We start from the raw sequence: 23,207 nt of genomic DNA, 5'->3' as shown, positions 1-23,207 counted from the left end.
TTGGAAAGTACCTTTCAACAAAGGAGAAACACAGACAGAAACAATCAGACACTCCCAGTTCTTGTTCTTTTTCTTCTTCCCAAGACTTCCTATTTTTCCTTTAAAACAAGCTGTTTTTTCTCCTTTTTCATCTTGAGCATGTTAACAGCTGGTTTGATTTCTGTATGTGCCAATCGTATTTTCCTGTTTGTTTATTTTTCTTTTCTTTTTGTCAAGTCTTTGTGATAGCTGGGAAATTGTGCAAAATATAGATTTTAAAAATCTCAATAACATTTAGTTTCTGATGATCATTTTAGTGATTTTTTTTTTCTGTGCTGATGATTGCTTTGGCCCATGCATTCATTTGTTTCTGCTTAAATACATCCTTAAAACATTCTTTGATAAAGTCTATTTTTAGTAAATGATTAGTTTTTACATGCTTTGATACTGTCTCCTTTTCTTCTCAGTCTTTTTTTTTTTTTTTTTTTTTTTTTGATAAACTAATGGTTTTTTACTGGAGTTACTAAGAGGCATATGGGGTGAGGGGTTACTTACAAGGAACAGGGATGAGTTAAAAGCAGCCAGACTGCCTAAAAGTCCACCCCAATATTTTATATATGTTTTATTTTTTATTTTTATTCTTTTTTAATTAAAATTTCCACCTGCTCCCCGTTTCCCATTTCCCTCCCCTCCTCCCAAATATTGCCCCCTCCCCCCACTCCCCTCCCCCTATCCCCATTCCTAAAAAATATGGAACGCTTCACGAATTTGCATGTCATCCTTGTGCAGGGGCCATGCTAATCTTCTCTGTATCGTTCCAACTTTAGTATATGTGCTGCCGAAGCGAGCACTCTTCTCAGTCTTACTGCTTTCCTTGGGCATTCAAGTTTGAGGTTGGCAGTTACTACACCAGTAATTTGACCTGTACCCACCATGGTTTTGGTCATTAGTTGTTGAGAGTGGATGTCCAGTAACAAATATCACTTGTTGGTTAGTGCCTCTCCTCGCTAGTAGCTTTTTGCATTGCATCTTCCATTGATTTTCTACATTTTCATTTCAACAATACTCTCTTTAACTCTGGCAAACTACTAGATAAATGATCTCAGCAAAGAGGGTGTTCCACTGTTTGTTTGTTTCTTTTTTTTTTCTTCTAGTGATTATGGATTCTCCTTCCTTATAAAATTCCCTATTTACTAACAAAAATAAGATGCTGCCAGGTTCATGAGGTGGGTCATAGGTCAGTGGGTAAAAAGCACTTATGCAAAGATTGGCAGCTTGAATTGGCTCTCCTGAGCCTACTTAAGTGGGAGGAGAGAACCAGTAGTGTGAAGTTTTCCTCTGACTTATACATGTGTGCCCTCTCACCCCCACTCTAATGACCAACAAGTAAATGCTGCTGTTCATTGAGTTGCATCACCCATAATAAAATCATGGTACTGTTAATTTTGTTTTATATCTTAGAATTTTGTGGCCTCATTTTCATTAGGAAGCTTAATATTTATCTTTTTCATCTATTTTCTGTGCAGATTAGCATTTTTATTTTTTATTTTTATTTTATTTTATTATTGTTTGTACTGATTCCAACTCCTTGAACCTGAGTCTAAAGAAGGGAGGTTTTCAACCTTCCTAATGCAGTTCAATACAGTTGATAACTTGAATCTAGTTCAGGTTGTGGTGGTCCCCAACCATAAAATTATTTTGTTGCTACTTTATAACTATAATTTGTTAGTTATGAATCATAATGTAAACATCTGATATGCAAACCCCTGTGAAAGAATAATTCAACCCCCAAAGGGGTCAGAACCCTTTAGTTGGAGGCCCCACTGGTCTAGAGTTCCTTTTAGAGTTTCTAGGTCTTCTGTGGGATGTGGGAGGAGTGTTGCTGATTTGGTGACTGATCGTTAAGAACTGGTCTAGATCATTGTCCAGAATTTCCCTCCTCCTCTCTTGCCTTCTACCCAGACTGTGATGTCTTCTAAGCTCAGGGAACAGGTGGTATCCTGTTTTCTTAACTTCCTTAGTATGAGAGGGGTGTGGTCCAGTCTGTAATCAAGCAGCAGGCTTGGCGAATGCGACTTGTGCTGACTAGTTGTTTAGGAACTAGAAGGAGCCTTGACTGAGGGATTGCCTCCATCAGTTGTCTCATAGGCAAGTAAGTCTGTTGGGCATTTTATTAATTGTTATTATTAACTAATTGATGCTGCTGTGAAGGAACCTACCTAGCCAACTCCCACTGGGGATGATACCACCCCTGAGCGGGTGGTCTTGGGGTATATAAGACAGCAGATTGAGCAAGCCATGGGAGAGCCAAGTCAGTAAGCAGTATTCCTCCATGGCTTCTGCTTTAGTTCCTGCCCCAGCTTTCCTTTGTGATGGAGTAATTACCTGAAGTGTAATGTAAAATAAACCATTTCTGCCTAAAGTTAGTTTAGGTCATAGTATTTGTGGAGAGCAAATCAGGAAGTTCCTGTTGTTCTACAAGAGACTTGTAGGCACCTGGGAATGAGCACACACAGTCACAACCTGTATTCTTCTGGGAACTAGGTTGGGGCTGCTCCCTTCAAATGGCACAGGGTATGTGGGCCTTCTTACCAGTCCTCAGCCAGCCTGCAGATGCTTCTTCCTGTTCTGTCACCTTTGCCTCACTCACAGTAGCTCTTATTAGTGATATTCCTCGAAATTGTCATCAACTGAAAGTTATTAGCAGGGAATGGCCCGCTGTTTACCTAAGCTTTGTCTTTTCTTGGAATTCTGTATTTGTATATGTAAACTTTAAAATCATTTTCTTCTGGATTAAGAAATTGGATTGGAATGTGCCTTGAAATGTACTGTTTGTATGCTAAACTTTCACAGGGATCACCTAAGACCATCAGAAAACACAGATATTTATGTTATGAATCCTAATAGTAGCAAAATTACACTTTATGAAGTAGCAACAAAAATAATTTTATTGTTGGAGGTCACTACAACATGAACTGTATTAAAGGGTCACAGCATTAGGAAGGCTGAGAAACGCTATTTTAGAAAAACATCTGTTGTCAAGTTATTTAGATACATATGCCTAGATATTTGCAACATTGTTTTTGAGCATTACTCTAAAACTTTTATTAATATTGTGTAGTTTTTGTGACTAATACACTGCTCCTGTTCTCAGTTGGCTATTGCTGGAAGTCAATTACAATTGGTTTCCTTAATATCCAGTTATCCTTCAAAACTACCTGTCTAATTTTAAATGCTTTGAATAGTTTCTGTGGTTCTATATGTATATAATTATACCAGTTACAAATGGATACATTGCCTTTTAATGTTTTACTGGTTATTTTTTGTTTTATATTAAGTTTTATAGGATCTCCTTTACAATGTTTAACACAAACAGCTCCTTGTTCTTGTTTGTAGTGGACAATGTCTTTGCTGTTGTTCACAGTTATTGTTTTGTGTGGGGGTTAATTGGAGTTGGGGGAAAAAGAATACTATATTAAGTAATTACCTTTTATTACTTTACTGAATGTTTTGTGAGGAATGATGACTGAACATTATCAAATGACATTTAAAATCTTGATACAATTATAGTCAACATAGACATTTGACAGTTGGATTCAGTTTAATGTTTTTTAGTTTTTGCACTTACAGGTATATTATATTTATTTCTGTTTTAAACCTTCCCAGCTTCTGTGGGTGTTTATAAGATTTTGAAAATTGTGTATTGTCCTAGAAAGTCTTTATCAGCTTGATAAAGCCTAGAGTCATCTAGAATTGACTTAGCCCAGGACCTCCTGCCCAAAGAAAATGTGATATTGCTCACTCCTATTATCAGTTATCAGCATAGCAGTTAGCATGCTGTATCACTGAAGAAAATATTTCCCAGACTGAGGTAGCTCAGTGGGGAAAGTTCGGAAGGCCTGCATTGAGATCCCTGGTGGCTTTTGTCTGTCACCCCTGTGGTAGGGTTTTAGTAAAGGCGGATCCTGGGGGTTTCACTATCTAGCCTCTCTGTCTAGTAAAATGGCCTACTCTAAGTTCTGTGAGAGACCCTGTCTTGAAAACTAGAGGGGATGACACCATCATTTGCCTTCAGTAACCGTAGACTCTGAAGAGTACGTTTGATTTGCATTTTCCTCATGGCTAAGAATTTTGAACACTTTGTTTTTATTGGCCTTTTGTATTTCTTTTGAGAACTGTGTTCAGTTACATAGCACAGTTTTGATTGGTTGCTTGTATTATTGTGGTTTAGTCTTTATATAATTCCAGTTAATAATCTGTTGGATTATAGCTGGCAGTGATTCATTATGTAGATTGCTTGATTAATTGTTTTCTTTGCTGTATGGAAACTTTTTTTTTTTTTTTTAATTTCTAGAGGTTCCATTTGTCTTTGCTGGTATTAGTTCCTGAGTGACTGGAGCAAGGCCTTGCCTAAGCCAGTATCTTGAAATGTTTTATTTACTTTCTCCTCAAGCAGTTCAGAGTTTCAAGTCTTACGTTATAATGTATAACGTTTTATATATTTGATATAGTTGAGGTTGAATTTTGTATGTGGTGAGAACAAATATTTAGTTTCACTCTTCTTCATGTAGACATTCAATTTTACTAAATGCCATTTGTTAAAGAGGCTGTCTTTTTTGCCTTGGATATTTTTTGGCATCTTTGTAAAAAGACAGACAAAAAACAAAAACCGGTGGCTGTAGCTCCATGAATTGTTTTTTTTTTATTAATTAATTTATTTAATTATTAAAGATTTCTGCCTCTTCCCCGCCACCACCTCCCATTCCCTCCCCCTCCCCCAATCAAGTCTTCCTTCCTCCTCAGCCCAAAGAGCAAGCAGGTTTCTCTGCCCTGTGGGAGGTCCAAGGACCACCCACCTCCATCCAGGTCTATTAAGGTGAGCATCCAAACTACCAGGGCTCCCACAAAGCCATTACGTGCAATAGGATCAAGAACCCATTGCCATTGTTCTTCAGTTCTCAGTAGTCCTCATTGTCCATTATGTTCAGCGAGACCGGTTTTGTCCCATGCTTTTTCAGTCCCCGGCCAGCTGGCCTTGGTGAGTTCCCGATAGAACATCCCCATTGCCTCAGTGTGTGGGTGCACCCCTCGCAGTCCTGAGTTCCTTGCTCGTGCTCACTCTCCTTCTGCTCCTCCTTTGGATCGTGAGACTTCAGTCCAGTGCTCCAATGTTGGTCTCTGTCTCTGTCTTCTTTCATCGCCTGATGAAGGTTAATATTCAGGGGGATGCTTATATGTTTTTCTTTGGGTTCACCTTCTTATTTAGCTTCTCTAGAATCACGAATTATAGTCTTAATGTCCTTTATTTATGGCTAGAAACCAAATATGAGTGAGTACATCCCATGTTCCTCTTTTTGGGTCTGGCTTACCTCACTCAGGATAGTGTTTTCAATTTCCGTCCATTTGTATGCAAAATTCAAGAAGTCATTGTTTTTTACTGCTGAGTAGTACTCTAATATGTATATATTCCATACTTTCTTCATCCATTCTTCCATTGAAGGACATCTAGGTTGTTTCCAGGTTCTGGCTATTACGAACAATAACAGAAGAAGTTCAAATGGCCAAAAGACACTTAAGATCGTGCTCAACTTCCTTAGCGATCAGGGAAATGCAAATCAAGACAACATTAAGATACCATCTTACACCGGTCAGAATGGCTAAAATCAAAAACACCAATGATAGCCTCTGCTGGAGAGGTTGTGGAGAAAGGGGCACTCTCATCCATTGCTGGTGGGAATGCAAACTTGTGCAACCATTTTGGAAAGCAGTGTGGCGGTTTCTCAGGAAAGTCGGGTTCAACCTACCTCTCGACCCAGCAATACCACTATTGGGAATATACCCAAGAGATGCCCAAACATACAACAAAAGTATATGCTCAACTATGTTCATAGTAGCTCCATGAATTGTATCCGGATCTCCCTCTATTGCATTGGTCGATGTGTTGTTGTTTTGTTAGTGCCATGCCCCTGCTTTACTAAGGCTCTGTAATGCAACTTCAAATTATGTATAGTGATAACATCCAGCATTATTTTTGCTCAGGATTGATTTGAAGGTCTGTCTTAATTACCTTACACTTTGCTAGGACAAAATACCTGGCAAAAGCAACATAAGGAAGGGATAATTTGTTTTGGTTCACAATTGAGGGTTATAGCTCTTGCCTAGTGAAACCATGGCAATAGGAGTTTGAGGTGGCTGGTGAAATTGCATCCACAGTTAGGATCCAATCAAGCTGAAAATAAGCATCATGCTGAGTGAGATTTTTTTTTTAATGTTTTGTCAGCATTTTGCCTATACCGCATGCTTTTCTAGTGCCCATGGAGGCCAAAAGAGGGTATAGGGTCCCCTAGAACTGGAGTTATAGACAGTTGTGAGCTGCCATAATGGGTGCTGGGAATTGAACCTGGATCCTCCAAATACTCTTAACTGGTTAGCCATCTCCAGCCCCTGTGTGAAATTCTTTTAAATTTTTTATTAAGATGGATGTTTCAGTTTTTATGAAGAGAAGAGTCATTTTACAGAATTATTTCAATCCATGAGTATGGAAGGTCATTCTGTCTTCTCCTGTCTTCAGTTTTAAATGGTTTTTGTTTTTTAAAAGATTTTATTTATTATGTATACAATGTTCTGCCTACATGTATACCTACAGGCCAGAAGAGGGCATCAGATCTCATTACAGATGGTTTGAGCCACCATGTGGTTGCTGGGAATTGAACTCAGGACATATGGAAGAGCAGTCAGTGCTCTTAACTACTGAGCCATCATCTCTCCAGTCCCCCAGTGTTGAATCTTTTAAAGTTTCCTGGGTTGATGAAATGACACATCAAATCAGGGTGCTTGCTGACAATTCTAAATACCTGAGTTCATGACCAAAGATCCACATGGCAGAAGGAGAGAACTAACTCCTACATGTTGTATTTTAACATCTACCTACACACACAAAGATACATAAAAATAAATGCATAAATGAAACTAATGTAGAACACTTTACTTTGGTTTGTAACTGAAGGTTTCTCTCTCGCCAGTTCCCCCATAACAACTCTGAGGCTGATATTAATTACAAACTGTTTGGCTGATGGCTTAGGCTTCTTGCTAACTAGCTTTACATATAAATTAATCAATTTCTAATCATCTGTATATCACCACGTGGCCTCGTGTTACATCACATCTTGCTTCTTCGGCAACTGCTCGTGTCTCCCAGACTCTGCCTTCTTTGTCCCTGTAATTTTCTTTGTATTTCCTGCCTAGCTATATTCTGTCCTGTCAAAGGTCAAAGTAGCTTCCTTATTAACCGGTGGTAATAAAACATATTCACAGCATACAGAGCGGCATCCCCCATCATTGGTTAGTTGTTTTTTTTCCAAGGTATATATGTATGTGTGTATGTATTCACCTTGGCTATGAATAGGATTATTTCCCTGATAGCTTTCTTGATATAGGAAGGCTACTTGGTTTTGTATGTTAATTTTGTATCTTGCCACTTTTCAGAGTTTATCAATTCTAAATCTTCTAGTGGAGTCTTTAGGGTCTTTCTTTCATATTCATATATAAATTATACTTTGCAAATAAGGATAGATTGACTTCTTTCCTATTTGTGTCCATTTTGTTTAATTTTTGTCTTATTCTCTTGCTAAGACTTCCAGTACCATATTGAATAAGAGTGAGTTGAGGAGAAGATAGCTTTGTCTTACTCTTGGTTTTAGTGGAAATGCTTTTTGAGTCTTTTACACCATTTAGTATAATGTTGTTTACTGGTTTATTATACATAGTATTTACTGTGTTGTGTTAAATTATACTCTCAGTTTCTTCAAGACTTTTATCATGAAACAGTACCTTCAGAAGCCTTTTGTCCCTTTTTTGGGATGACCATGTGGATTTCTGTCCTTGTCCATTTATATAATTTGTAATGTTTATTATAACTAGCCATCCCTGTGTCTCTGGAATTAAGCCAACTTGATCATGATAATCTCCTTGGTGTTTTCTCAAATTCAGTTTGTAAATATTTTCCTGAGTGGTTTTTTTCCCCCTTTCCTTCCCCCACACCCCCTTTTTTTGTATCTTTGTTTATTAGTTACTGTTCTGTTACTGTGAAGACACCAAGAGGAGGCAGCCCTTTAGAAAGCCTTTGCTTAGTTTCATAAGTTGGTCCGTTGTCAGCATGGCAAGGAGTATGGTTGCACATACGGTGCTGGAGAAGTAGCTAAGAGTTTTACATCCTGATCCACAAGCAGGTCAGCAGAGTAGACTGGACCTGGCGTAGACTTTTGAAATCTCAAAACCCACCCCCAGTGACAAACTTCTGCCAACAAGGCCTTACTTCCGAATCCTTCTAATCCTTTGAAAGAGTTTCACTCCTTGGTGACTAAGCATTCAAGTATATGAGCCTATCGGGGTCATTCTTCAAACCACCACGTATGTCTATCAGAGATTGACCTGTAGCATGATTAATAAAAACCCAGAGACAGAAATTGGGGTTCAGCCTGAAGGTCGGGAAAGCAAAACAGCCAGCTACTGGCTCTTACTTCTACCTCAATCTGAAATGGCTATCCAGCCTCCAGGAATCTCAGAATGAGACTGTGTGTCAGAGCTGTCTCCTCCCATTTTATATTTCTCTCTAGGGCTGGGATTAAAGGCGTACACCACTGGGATTAAAGGTGTGCACCACTACTGCCCGTTTCTGTGGCAAACTAATGTGACTACTGGGATTAAAGGTGTGTGTCACCACTGCCTGGTTTGTAAGGATGATTAGTGTGCCTGTTTCACTCTGAACTTCCGGCAAGTTTTATTTATTAAACTACAAATGAAATATCACTACATTGGCCTATAGTTTTGTTTTTTAATGTCTTTATCTGTTATTGGTGTCAGAATTTATACTGGCTGTATAATAAGTTGATACTGTTCTGTCCCTATTTTTTTTTTTTCTTGTTCTGTCCCTATTTTATGTAAGAGTTTGGGAAACATTTGTTTTTGAAGTTTCTGTAGAATTCAGCTGTCAATCTATTTGGATTTAGACTTTGATTAGTTAACTTTTTTTTAAGCTAAGCAGTTGTGACGTTTATTTATAATGGTGGTGTGTGATGGTCAGAATAGTTTATGGGGAGTTAGCTTTTTTTTCCTTTTCCCAGCACCTTTACCTGGTGAGACGTCTCACTAACTGGGATTTTTGTTTGTTTGTTTTGTTTTTTAATTGCTGTTTCTATCTCACTACTTCTTATAGATCTGTTTGAAATATTCATCTTTTGGTTTTATTTTGGTAGGTCATACATGTTTAGAAGAAATTATTCATTTTCTTTTAGATTTTCCAATTTAGTAGACTGTATAATATTTTTAAGGTTTGTCATTGTTTCCTTTTGAATTACATCGGAATATGTTGTAAAGGCTTCCTTTCATTTCTCATTTTTAAAACTGGGCCTTTTTTTCTTTTGGTTAGCTTGGCCAAGGGTTAACAAATCTTAATCTTTTCAAAGAAGTAACTTGGCATTAGTGATGTGTATTATCATTAGTTTCTAATTCATCAATTTCAACTCTGATCTTATTTCTTTCCACTTACTGATGGTAGGTTTAAAGCCCTAAGGTATATTATGAAGTTATTTGATCTCTCAGATTTCTTCTTATTGGCACTTAGAATGTAGCATTGGCACTTTGTGTATATGGACGTCAGAGGACAACTTCTGAAAGGCAATCACTATGTGGATCCCGAAGTCTGAACTCAGGTTATCAGGCTTAGCTGTGGGTGTCATCTCACCTACTGAGCCATCTCTCCAGCCCTTACTAATATTTTTAATGTGCTTATGAGTGATTACTGTAGTTTGCTGGGGATCTAGGTTTTTTTGCTGGTTAATAGTGCTCTTTATTGCTATGGAATACACTGTAATAACGTTTCCGTGACTACCTTACTTAGGAGCTTCAGTTTGGGCTTGGTTCTGACTATGTTTTAGAGTGTTTAGTGATTTGTGTATATCCGACTGTAATAACCTGCCTTTCCTTTGCTCTCCAACAGCTACATGGGAATTGGTCTTTCTGCTCAAGGTGTGAACATGAATAGACTACCAGGTACACTTGCAAGTGAATTACAGTATTGTTAGAGCCTTAGGACTGACATTTCTGTTTAAAATTTTTAAACGATACTGAGGTTTTTTTTTTTTTTAATTAATCACTTATAAATTCTAAGTGGAAGTTGAGTGGAGTTTAAATGTATTTAAATTTCATGTTCTTTTATAGAACATACATAGCATAATACCTATGCTTTGTTTTTCTGTTATTGTTTTGTCCTTTTTAACTTTATATACTTGTATCAACCACTTGAAACATTTTAATTTGACTGGTTTTGTTGTCAACAGTCACATCCTGACCTTTAATCTTTAAAGTGCGTTGTGTGACCTTGTAAGAGTATAGATAAATGACAGAAGTGAGTTCAGGAGTGTGCAGACAGAAGGAATTGATTCTGTCTCCTGCTGTTAAAAGTCAGTAGTAGAGGAAATTTTTTTAATGTAAAATACAAACTGACCTATACAAAACTACAGGAAATACAGTGAGACACGAACATATCAAGCTAGTACTGCTGCCATCTAATTATATTCTTATGTAACTTGATGTGCTTTCCCTGTGTGTTTCTGCTAAAAGTTAAGAGGGTCTTAATTGTAAGAATGTGTGTACAGAGATCAACAATTACATGACTTTTACATATGGATCACAGCCTTGAGAAGTTTGTGGTAAATGAAAATTATAATCTAGGGCTGGACAGATGGCTCAGTGGTTAAGAGCATTGCCTTCTCTTCTAAAGGTCCTGAGTTCAATTCCTGGCAACCACATGGTGGTTCACAACCATCTGTAATGAGGTCTGGTGCCCTCTTCTGGCCTGTAGGCATACACACAGACAGAATATTGTATACATAATCAATCAATAAATATTTTTTAAAAGAATTATAATCTATTTTACATTAGAGTTTATGTGTGTTATTCATATTAGAGCAAAATTCCTTTGCTATATTAGCTAAAGAAGTAATTCATGGAATGCATGCCCCCACTGTGACTGCTGTGTTTATGTTCACGTTCCTGGTAGGAATCCTTTCTCTTCAGTACTTCTTTTTAGTGTTCTGGGTGGTTAAGTTTATTTTCCTTAATGCTTTAGACAACATTTTAATGCTGAAATCTCTTTATAACATAGTTCTTGAGAATGTAGGTGTACATTTGGAGGTTTATATTATGTGTTGTGCTATTCTGGCACAATCTAAAACATTAGTGAATAAATGACAACTGAGGAACTTTGTTGTTCATTGTAAATATACTGAACCTGTCTCTCTAGGTTGGGATAAACATTCATATGGTTACCATGGGGATGATGGACATTCGTTTTGTTCTTCTGGAACTGGACAACCGTATGGACCAACTTTTACAACTGGTGATGTCATTGGCTGTTGTGTTAATCTTATCAACAATACCTGCTTTTACACGAAGAATGGACATAGTTTAGGTACTGAGATGTTGTATTGCATGCAAAATGACCAAATATTGTGATTATTTTAGTAGTGCTTGATAGTTATATTTATTATGTGATTCTGTTTGATGAACAGATGCCTTTTTATTCTGTTTATATGGATGTTAAGGAAGTGATAAAAATTCATATCCTGTGAATGCTAACAACTTATGTACAGACATAACAATAGAAGTGCTGCTTAGTATTGAGCCATTGCTTCTAGTTACAGAAATTCCAACTTTGGTTTGAAAAAATTCTTTACTGGTTATCCAATTCTCTAGTACAATAATATCAGTTTTAAGAATAATGTGGGCAAATAGTTAAAAGAAGTGAACAACTCAGTATTTCTAGCAAAAGATCAGATTGAACATAGTTAAATTAGGTAGATATGCTAATGGTGACTGCTGAAGGATGGTGTCAGAGACAGTTTGTGGCACAGGACAATTAAATATATAACAGAAACAAAAGACACGGGCTAAAGTGTGTTAATGGAACAAAGGAACATTGCAAGATAATAGGAAATTAAAGACTTTAGCTGAATTAGGTATGCTCATTAGCATTGTGTGTAGTTATTAGTTTTTTTTCCTTTAAAAATGTATTTTTATTTTATTTATGGGTACACATGGACATGTTCGTGTGAATGAATGCCATGTATGCGTGGGTGCTGGAGGAGGCCAGATGAAGGCATGGGATCTACTGAAGCTAGAGGTACTAGTGGTGTGAGCTGCCCAATGTGGGTGCTGGGACCCGAACTTGGATCTTCTGGAAAAGCAGGAAGTTCTTAACTGCTGAGCCGTCTCTTTAGCCTTCATTTCTGTTTAAATTGCAAGAAATAGGAACGCTAGTAAGACTAACACTTTTAAAATCTTACATTTTTACCATTGGAAAATTTAATATGCTCATAGCAAATTATTTCTAATGGGCTCAAGTGAAGAGAAGCAAAAACTAAATAACCTTAGAGGGCATAAATAGCTTTACTTGTGGATAGTAGTTTGAAAGGCGTCGTCTTATCTATAATGGAATTTCTTAAATGACAGACATTTGTGTTCTATTACATAGAAGAGAATTCTGAACCTCAGTTTGCACTGCAGCAGTTTTCTGTAGTGCCCCAGCACAACCCATGGGCAAAGGCTTTGCATTTCTCTCCAGCCTCAGATTTTCATTTAGAAATTTTTTTTAAATTCTGAAGCGCCTCTTTTTTTTTTTTTTAAATATGACTTAAAAGTTGTTACAGGTCTATCAAAAAAAAGTCTTAGATTCTCATCCATGTATCATGTTAATGACCCCATGCAGATTATATGATAATATTAGTCTTGTTCTGACTGCTTAAACTGTTTAAGATCTTAAACTTAAAGGAAGTCTGCTTCTAGATTTGACAGCTCAAAAATGCAAAACAAGACTTTTTTAGAAAACCACAATTAGCCTTTTTAACACTAATTTTTTAAACTTTTCAGAGAAGAAATTTTATTTTGGGAGATGGGAAGATCACAGGTGATGTGATTTTTTTTTTCTATTAGATTTTCACAAACATTTAAATCAAACCTTTTCATTGAATAAGAAAGCCATTTTAAAAGGTTAAGATGCTTAAGAAAAGGATACCTAATGATGGAATTATGGTCTAATTTTCTGTAAATTTGAAATGTTTGATGGTGTGCATAGATCTAATAAATTTTGAGCATATAGGTAGTGTAATAATGGTTAATCAGGTCCTTTCAGTCAGTCTTGACTGTTTTTGACTCTTGGCTTCTTTGCTGTGTGACCTCAGGCAACTTGCTGAACATTTCTAGTTCATAAAAAACCATTACCCGTAACACATCAGTGTTTAGAACCACAGTAAGCTCTTCAGGGAAAACTGAAGTGATATTTGAAAAGTTATAGTTTCTGAGCACCTCTGTTTGGCTGCGTGCCAGGGCTGCAGAGGCGACACCGGTAAACAAGTTATTCCTGTGAACAGAACTTCTCTAGAATTGACAGCCAAAGCTGCCTTCTGCCTGTTTTAAATCAAAGCTGCTCTTGAACACAGCTCCACCCGTTCATTTACATGTTCCCCATGGCTGTAGTAGCAGAGTTGGAGAGTGGTGAAAAGCAGAAAGCATTAACTAACTAGTTGACCGCTCTCAGGAAAGGGCCCCTCAGGATTTTGGCCTGGACTAGAGTCTAGAAGATCAAATACTGCTCAGCTCCTGACCCCAAATCTTGCCAAGGGCATCTGCAGAGGGGACTTCTGCAGTAAAGCTAGTGGATACTGCTAGTGGATTAGTTTTCAAAATGTATTATACAAAGAGAAATGGAGAACTTTTTATTTTGAAAAATAAGAGACGTTTAAGTATAGAACTTAACTAACTTGAAAAAATGTATTTTCTTATCAAGCATCATTTGTTAGCTGAAGATAACACTTCAGAAAGCTTCTTTACAAGTCAGGAAAGTGAAAAATAAAATTTAAATAGTTGTACCAGCTTCTTTATAGGCACCTTTTTGTGGTCTGAACCACACATGCTGTGGATGCTTACTTGGCAAATGTCTGAACTTGAACTCTGGAACTAATTTGGATTTTTTATTAGCATTCCTGATAAGAAACAAAAACTTTAGCAATTATTGACAAGATTTTTGGTAAAAAATGTAAATTTGGACAGATTTATTATAAATACATATCTTTGAGAAAAATAATTAGGCTATATTATAAAAAATATTAAAAACGAGATAGTCATGTTTTGCTAAAATGTTCTCTTATTTTCTGTATTGTTTAATTTTCTGATAATTTTGGTATAAATTTTTATATTTAGCTCCCAACCACTATAAATGAACCTAAATATAGTCAAAATATTTTGTATGGAATTACAAAAACAAAATACCTCCCAGCTTTGCTTTCTTTTTGACAGATGAACACCGTTTACTTATTGGTAAAAGTCACAGAAGCAGAGATTTATTGACCACAAAGCATTATTTTTACATTAAAGTGTATAATTAATATATTGTTAAATAGATGTTAGATATCTTTTATCTGAAATGCTTAGGGCCAGAAACATTTCAGATTTTGGATTGTAGAATATTTGTATGTGTTTGTGTAATATATACATATATAAAACGAGATATCTTTGAGATGGAACCCAAGTGTAAACAGGAAATTCATTCAGGTTTCATATATGCCTTACACACACACCCCGAAAGTAATTTTATGACCTACTTTTAGTATGCCTACATTTTGAATATGACCTATCACGTGTGGTGAGGTAGAATTTGACACTAATGGTTTCGTTAGTTTCAGTTTAGAGTTGTTCAGACTGTGATATTTATATTCACTGTCTTTTAATTTTATTATTTTAGTAAGTAGAATCAGTTTACGGTTGGGTGATTTGCTGTTGGTACAGCACAGCACTAGATACTCTTACACTTTAGATGCTTTTCACAGCAGGAGAGATGCTGGTGCTGGGGGGAGGTGGTGCTTCCAGTGTGTGACTAGACATTGCTGTAACCCTTGAGGTCAGCGAGGTACTGCAGAAAGCCTTGTCTCATCTGTTGTGTTCTTTGTAGTTAAGAATGCTGGTAGACTTATGCCATTATTAGTATTTCAGCTGTATTTGGTATATGGCTGTGTTGAAATTCCTGTTGAGGCATCCAGGAGCACTCTTCATCCTTCAAGAAGAAATGGATTTCTTTTGTTCTGTTTTTGAGATACAGTCTCAGCATGTAGCCCAAACTGGCCTCATTAAAGGTCCTTGTACTTCAGTTTCCTGAATGCTGGGATAACAGGCATCCATTACTATTATGTTCTGGCAAGGAACCGTGTTTTGTTTTAAACATGAGTATTATACTTGCTTTTGTTTACCTTTAGAAAAAAACACAGAGAAAATGTCTGCTCCTCTCTCCTAAAGTGCTTTTTATTTATTTGGTTTTTGGAGACAGAGTCTCTTATACCACAAGCTGAGTTTGAATTTGCTGTGTCGCTCAGGATGACCTTGAACTGATCATCTTGTCTCTGTATCCTGAGTGCTAGAATTACAGACATGCACTATAATGCTGAGCTCCAACATAAAATTTTGTAAAAGCTAAATCTAGACAAGAATTAAGTGTTGAGGTAGATAATACAGCTTGCAGGCGAAACAATCAAATCTGATACTGTTGCAACCAGTGTTCGTACTCATGTAACTCTGAAGGTTTGTCTGTCTGAGATCATTCTAAAGCTCTGGAGTTAATGCCAATATCCCCAAAATTGTGTGTGTGCGCATGTATGCGTGTGCACGCATGTGTGTGTGTGTGCATGCGTGTGTGTGCGTATGCTCAATAAAGACTGATGATCCATAGTAGAATAGCATTCACTCAGACATTAGTGTTAGTGGGAAAAATTAGGCTTTTCTTTCATCTTTTCTTCCTTTGCTATTCCCTATCTTTTAGTTAGATACTTAGCTTTTTGATATTACTTGCCTTTGAAAAAAAGCCACTAATACCTTTCTTTTTTCTTTATAGGTATTGCTTTCACCGACTTACCGGTAAGACATAATTTCTTGAAAGATGTTTTTTATTTTATCTAAAAGAAATACATGAAACTAGAAATAGACATGTAGAGCAGTGTCGCTTATAAGTATATGTGCTATGCATCAAATAGAGGGTCCTTCTCTGCTCACCCCGGAGCATCAGAAGTTAAGCTCTAAATTGCATGGCATCTTGTTGTATGACATAAAATTATCCAAAATACTCTTTTGAGTGTTTGTGGATTAGGCCTGTGGCCTTCTTTGTAAGAAGCACTCGTTTACATTGGAGTATACCCCTAGCCCTAAAACACTCTTGTTACTGTGAATTCATTTAAAATGTTATGTTTGAAGATGTCAGCGGAGGGTTGTACAATTGTAACTGTTCATTCATCTAGGAATATTGGAAACCTGCTGTGCGTTTGGTGTCGTTTGACAGCCAAATTAGAAAGTAAGCACATGCAAAATAGTGAATTGTGACATGTTAAAGGAATTTGTGTACTTTGGAGAGAGATAGGACATGCTAAAGGCCAGAGTCATAGAAGCTGCCCACTTTTCTCAGAGTGGGACTTGAGCACAGACTTTTCACAGAGTAAGTCAGTGGGTGTGTAGGGCAAGAGTATTTCAGACAGCGAGGAGGAAAGTGGTCAGGCAGAGTCCACGACAGGATTTAGGAGCTAACGAGATGGCTCGCCAATCAAAAATACATGCTGTTCTTCCAGAGAATTAGAATTCAGTTCCTACACCCATGCCAGACAGCTGATAACATCTGACACACTCCTCTGGCCTCTGTAATATCGTATTCATCTACATACACACAAATAAATAATCTTTTAAAGAAAAGGAAAGAACTTGATTTTACACACAATCTTTTTTTTTAAAAAAAGGAAAGAACTTGATATTACACACAAATAAATAATCTTTTAAAGAAAAGGAAAGAACTTGATATTACACACAAAATAATCTTTTAAAGAAAAGGAAAGAACTTGATTTTAAGATTGTAGGCCTGAGGAACTGAGAGAATGGATGGTGGTGATAGACCTGCTTTTAGTCCTATCTAAAGCAGAAAAGTTTTCTTTGTTTGTATCAGAGAATCAAACTGTAGGTTCTTGTGCTTGGCAGGGAAAAGCTTTAGCACTGAGCTACACCCAGCACTTGTGTTTTAGTTTTAAGACAGGCACTCTCCATGTTGCTCCATCTGCCCCTAAACTCGTGCTTGAGCAATTTCTCAAGCAGCCCTTCTGCCATAACCCTCCTAGAAGACACCACACCTGGGTTTGTTGGAACATTTTGGGGGCAGAGTGAGTAATTTAGTTTGATGTAAGAGTCAAGGTCAAGTATACAGTTGGGATTGCAAGCTGGAATTAAGAAAATTGTCTGCTGTAAACTTGGGGGCCATTTGGCGTTTAGGTGTCAAAGTCTTTTTTTTTTTTTTTTGGATTTTTCGAGACAGGTTTCTCCGTAGCTTTTGGTTCCTGTCCTGGAACTAGCTCTTGTAGACTAGGCTGGCCTTGAACTCACAGAGATCTGCCTGCCTCTGCCTCCTGAGTGCTGGGATTAAAGGCGTGCACCACCACCGCCCAGCTTAGGTGTCAAAGTCTTAAAGCTGGTTGTGAACAACGTGCAACTATGTGTTGACCCAGAAGAGAAGTGGGCGGATTTCTAGGACATGGTAAGTTTAGGGGAAAATAAGAAACTATCAAAGAGAAATTGAGTAGTCATCAGTGAGGTAAGGAAGACAATGAATTAACACTGAAAGCCTGATGAAGATATGAATTAAGGAGGAGTTGTATTACTATTTTCTTGTTGGTAGATGGTAAAACATCACCATCACAGGTGACTTGTGGAAGAATTTGTTTTAACTTATGTCCCAGAGGGTAAGAGTCTTATCATGGCAGGGAAGCCTGGCAGCAGGCATTATGACAGGAGCAGGAGATGGAGTGATCACATTCTCAACCACAAACCCGAAGTGGAGAGAACTTGGAAGTAGAGAGAGAAATTATTAATTCTCAAAGCTTGTCCTCCAGTGACATGTTTCCTCCTAAACTTCTCCAAATAATATCACGAGCTGGGGACCAAGTGTTGAAATGCCAAGCCCATGAGAGTCATCAACTATATCAGTGCTGTGATGTCCCCTGTCTGTGAGAACCCAGAGTAAATAGGAGACTGTGGATGACTTTAGTGATGGGGAAAGTAGAGATTTAGGGCAGTAACTGGTGGTGGAAAGCAGATGAGTAGGAAAAAAACATTGAGTTAGATTTAGCAGAATATTGTTAAGTGATTCACTAGAAAACAAAAAGTTGATATAATATAGAAAGGAAAACTAATATAATGGCCATATTCTTTAAAAGCAAGTGTGTAAGTGGAAGGAATTTGCTTTTAAATAGAGCATTTATGGGAGTGACAAGCAAAGTATACAGGTGCAAATTATTTTGTGTGGGAGCGTATACATACGTGGTGAGGGTGGCACACACTAAAGGAGAAGATCAGGAGTCCTCTATTGTTCTCACCCCTTCCCACAAGGGAGCTGTTAGGATGCAGCAACACCCCAGCACTGTCGTTACAGGCACACACAACCATGTCCGACTTTTACATGGGTGCTGGGGACTTGAACTCAGTTACTCTTGATTTCACAGCAAGTTCACTTACCCACTGAGCTATGTCCCAGACCCTGCAGGTAAATTCTAGTAGGTAAGATGATGGCATCCTTAACTGTTGTGGGGTCTGTCATCAAGAGACTCCTTTGCCTGGCGGTGGTGACACACACCTTTAATTCCAGCACTCGGGAGATAGTGGCAGGCGGATCTCTGTGATTTCGAGGCCAGCCTGGTTTACAGCGCGAGTTCCAGGACAGACTCCAAAGCTACAGAGAAATTCTGTCTCAAAACAAAACAAAAAACCTCCCAAGATTCACTTGGAATTAGTTACAGGGTTTTGTTGCAGGGCATTTTGCTTGTTAGGCTGTCCTCAGGTGGACTGTGCTGTAATGGTTCTTCTCAGCTCTTTGTCGGGCAGTTCAGTAGTGATCATTTAACAAGGCATGCCTGGTTTTAGGCATGTGTGTGTGTCTGCCCGTCTAGTGGTTTTCTTTCCCACTTTGATGTATGTATCTCCCCCCCCCACACACACACACCCTCCCACACACATTTATAGGGAATCAGTGGCCACTTTATTGTTACTGAGCATGGTAGTTATGGTGGTAATTCTTACCCGTTTCCTTTATAGCGTCTCTAGCTAGGGATCTTCTGCATGTTGCACTTCACTTTTCAACTGCAAGATAAAAGAAAAGCTAGTCTTTCCCTTAAAAGGGGTTGCAGAAAATACTTATTTTCCTTACCTATAGTTTCTTCTGAGTTAGTTGGAGCATTGAATCCCGAGGCCGTATATTTCCAAAAACCTTAATTCTCCTTGACTGCCTTGTGCCATTCATTGGTCATATGTGCTCATACAGCTCTGACAACATTACATCTTTAGTTGTTTGTTTGAGATAGTGTTTCACTCTGGAGCCCCAATTGGGCTGGTACCTACTGTGATCCTTTCCCAGCCTCCCGGGTGTTACACCTAAACCTTAAACTTTTTAACAAAAATATTTTTTCTTCCTCAATTCACTTCTGTTTGAGAAATATTTTAAACTTTAAACAAACTAATTCAGTTTGAAATCAGGTACATACTCCTGGTGTCATTAGCTGTTCTCATTTAAGATTTATTTTTAGTTTTATTACATGTACTCATGTTTTACCTGCATCTCTCTCCACACCACATGCATGCTTAGTGCCCATATATGTAACTCATATATGAACCCCAGGATCTGGAGTTACAGGCAGCTGCGGACTGCCGCGTTGCTTCTGGAGCCTGAATGTGGGTCATCTGCAAGGTCAACAAGTGCTGTTAACTGAGCCATCCTCTAGTCCCGTTTGCATTTAGAACGATGATGCTTTCCAAGTCTACAAGCTGGTAGCACAGATACATTATTTACTTTTTTTGAAGAAATATTTAAAATATAACAAAACTTCAGTTGTTAAGTATGAATTTGAACATGTACACTAGTAGAAAGTTTTTTCTATTCTGAACAAGACATAAAATTGTTGTGTCTGAATAGTCAAGGATGATAGTTTTTGAAGAAGGAATTTCCTGCCATGTGTGTTCTAAATACGTGTGACTGCATGTAAACTACAAAACTACTTAAGCTTGTAGTTTTTGTACTGAAATTACAGAACTGTCTTGCCCTCCATTGATGTCTTTATTGTCTTTGATCCCTTACATGTTTTTGTTTGAAAAATATCTAATAATTCTGTGATGGTTTTAATGAAAAGTTTGCCATGTAAGAAGTAAAGAGACAAGATTTTTTTTCCTTTTATGTGGTGTCATTAACAAGCTGTGCTATTGGTCTCAGGCTTTCTGACTGGTGAAACGAGAAGATTGTATTGTGTGACCGGCCTGCTCTAGCTTTAATTTTTTTAATTCATTCTGCTGATTATTAAAAGTTAAAGCTAAGGCATGATAGATCACACCTGTAATCTTAACACTTTGAAGGCTGAGACAGGAAAAGTGTCATGAGTTCAAGGCTATCCTGAGACTCTTGTTTTGATAACATACATAACCATATCTTCCCACCAAAAGAATCAATACTTTGTCTTACTAGATATCTTAATAATCTAATAAGATTTCGTATTTATTTTGACATACTATTTTATTTCTGTTTTGTGTTACTTATTGAACAGTTATTTTTAAATATTTAGTCTGCTGTAAAATCTCTGCATACATTTTATCCCCCTTTAATATTTATCCCCCTTGTTTTGTTGTGAAAATGCTTGTGATAACTACTGTTAAAAATAATAAAGAAACAAGGCACAAATCCAAGTACTGAAGGCACGGGAGGGTTTGGAGTCTCAGAATAAAGATAGAGCTTGATCTTGTATTGTTTGCCTCTGTTCTGTCTTTGCTTGCTAGTACTAGAGCAACCCTGAGCAGTTGTTTAACTTGTACATCTGTGAAGTGGCAACAGGTACCTCACAGTCGATTTAATGAGTGGACCTGAGATTTAATGAACACTCAGTGTGTGATCTCTTTTTGGGTGCAGCAGTGGATTAGTCACAGCAAAAGAAGGAATCCTGACTTTTTTATGTGTATATTTGAAGCTGCTACTTTTTACATTTTATTTTATTTTATTTCAGATTAAAATCTTAGGGTATTTTTGAACGCATTTCAGTTTGAATATTCATATTTGTCTCTTCCTTTGAAATTGTACATTTGAGCTTTTATTTTGCATTAAGAATCCTCTAAATTGGAATGGTAGAAGATTAGATTGGCCCCTGTTCAAGGGTGACACATAAATTCACAAAACGTTGCATATTTTTTTTTAAAAGAAAGAAAATCCCCCATGATGACACTATGTCTTGCTGAAAGCAAGTTTTTACCACTGACTTTATAAAGGCGGGCTTCCAAGTGTGCTGTTGATGATTGTAGTAGATTATAAATGGTATTTTCTTTGAATTAGCTGTAATGTACATTTTGTAGACATGTAGCTTATATAAAAGCTGGGATAAACCTGAGTTGTGTGTTAATCCTAAAGCTTTGTTATATGATGTTTTAAGAGCATGGGTTAGATTTTTCATATATTAGCCATATAGTGCTACATGGATTATGCAACAGGGTCTCAGAATCATTCATGTGAATATCTTAGTTGTTTATACTTTCTTGATGATTAGATTTTAGAAAATAGCAGTTTTTGTCCAACACATAATGTGTTGTTTTAGTTGTCTTCCACTAATACTTTGATTGAGATTTAAAAATATTCATGAAGTAAATTTATGGTTCTATTCTTGCATTGCAAAGAAAATGAAGTCTTTAGTGTATAATCAATAGATATTTAAAGAAATATGTTGTCTTACAGCCAAATTTGTATCCTACTGTGGGGCTTCAGACACCAGGAGAAGTGGTTGATGCCAATTTTGGGCAACATCCTTTTGTATTTGATATAGAAGACTACATGCGAGAATGGAGAACCAAAATACAGGCCCAGATAGACCGGTTTCCTATTGGGGATCGAGAAGGAGAATGGCAGACCATGATACAAAAGTAAGAGCAAGGAATTTTGAATGTACAGAATGTAAACACTGATTGTTTATAAGGCAAATTATTTTTTTTTAAATTAAAGATATGTATCTAGAAGTCTTGGTTAAATCCTAATCATTTGTGTGTACTACTGATTGTATTTTAATCTCTCAAAAAGTAATTTGACAGTTGAAATAAAATGATTTAAGGCACATAGAGAATTGTATTTGTTTGACTTAATTGTATGGAGGACATAGTGATGCTTGTTCATTTACTTTGTTAACCTTAGTAATATTACTGAATTCTGTAGATTATACAGTCAAATTTCTAATAATGTTGGCAAAAAAAGATAGGTTTTAAAGGTGTGACCTAGATGTTATGTTTTGGGTTCTGTGATTTAGGAACATGACCTCGAGCACCTTCCTTAGCAGTAGTTCAGGTACAGTGGGGGAAAGAGAATGGCTGCTTGATGCTCACTCTCCATGTGGAGATGTATGGGAGTATAGTCAGAATGCGCATACACCGTTTCCAAGGCTGAGTTGTGTGGGTTCTCTCTCTGTGAGAGTGTCAGCAGGGGGCCTCTAATTATTGGAGTGAGCTCCTTTTCTTTGTATTTAGCATTTAAATTCAGAAAGACTATAATTGTTCCTATTCAAGAATCTAACTATAGACCTCTACCTGAAAGGCTTTAAACTTTAAATTAATTTTTAAAATTTGGGTAAGAAAGATGACTCCACCAAGATGGCTAAAGTTAACCTTGCTCCTGAGTCTTTCCACCTGAGTTCTATTACTGCAACCCACATACTCTAAGAGAGAACCACTCCTACAAGTTGTCTTCTGACCTCCACATGTGTGCCATTGTGTGAGTGTACACGCACACCAAATAAATTTTTTAAAAAATGTAATTTTAAAAATAAAAAAGTTTTAGTAACTATTTTTAATGCTATTTTTTATATAAGTTACCATTAGACACTTAGGATAAGATAAAGGGAAGAAGACCAAGAACAATTGACTGTGGAGTTAGCCCAAGTGCAGCATAAATACTTTGAATTCATTAATAATAATGGAGGATGGCCAGCAGCAGAGAAGAAAGTAAGTGTTAAATCTGTTACTAGGAAGAGCTTTTCAGTGGCTTTATATATTTGATTTATGTTGTAGAATTTCATAAGAAACAGCAGGAAACTGAATTTTTATGTCAGTCAGCTTTTTTAGCCTATACATCTGTCCAGAAGTCC

At 37.1% G+C, this 23,207-nt stretch overlaps 1 protein-coding gene, 1 non-coding gene and 1 pseudogene across 2 annotated transcripts in view; 2 read left to right on the top strand and 1 right to left on the bottom strand.

The window, feature by feature from the left end:
• Positions 1-23,207, top strand: part of Ranbp9 (RAN binding protein 9) — an 85,005-nt gene that overhangs the window by 35,329 nt on the left and 26,469 nt on the right. The window contains exons 3-6 of the mRNA XM_057786929.1: positions 9,977-10,029; positions 11,282-11,449; positions 15,917-15,939; positions 21,812-21,996. Of these exons, the coding sequence (XP_057642912.1) occupies positions 9,977-10,029; positions 11,282-11,449; positions 15,917-15,939; positions 21,812-21,996 (429 nt within the window). The remainder of the gene's footprint in view (positions 1-9,976; positions 10,030-11,281; positions 11,450-15,916; positions 15,940-21,811; positions 21,997-23,207) is intronic.
• LOC130886288 (U6 spliceosomal RNA) lies at positions 724-830 on the bottom strand. The gene has a single exon (XR_009058261.1). It is a non-coding gene; the product is annotated as a U6 spliceosomal RNA (small nuclear RNA).
• LOC130886307 (U6 spliceosomal RNA) lies at positions 21,175-21,275 on the top strand (annotated as a pseudogene).

The sequence above is a fragment of the Chionomys nivalis genome, chromosome 13 (assembly GCF_950005125.1).
Source record: "Chionomys nivalis chromosome 13, mChiNiv1.1, whole genome shotgun sequence".
Lineage (NCBI taxonomy): Eukaryota > Metazoa > Chordata > Mammalia > Rodentia > Cricetidae > Chionomys > Chionomys nivalis.
The sequence above is the reverse complement of the archived record's forward strand: the minus strand, read 5'-3'. Positions and strand labels throughout refer to the sequence as shown.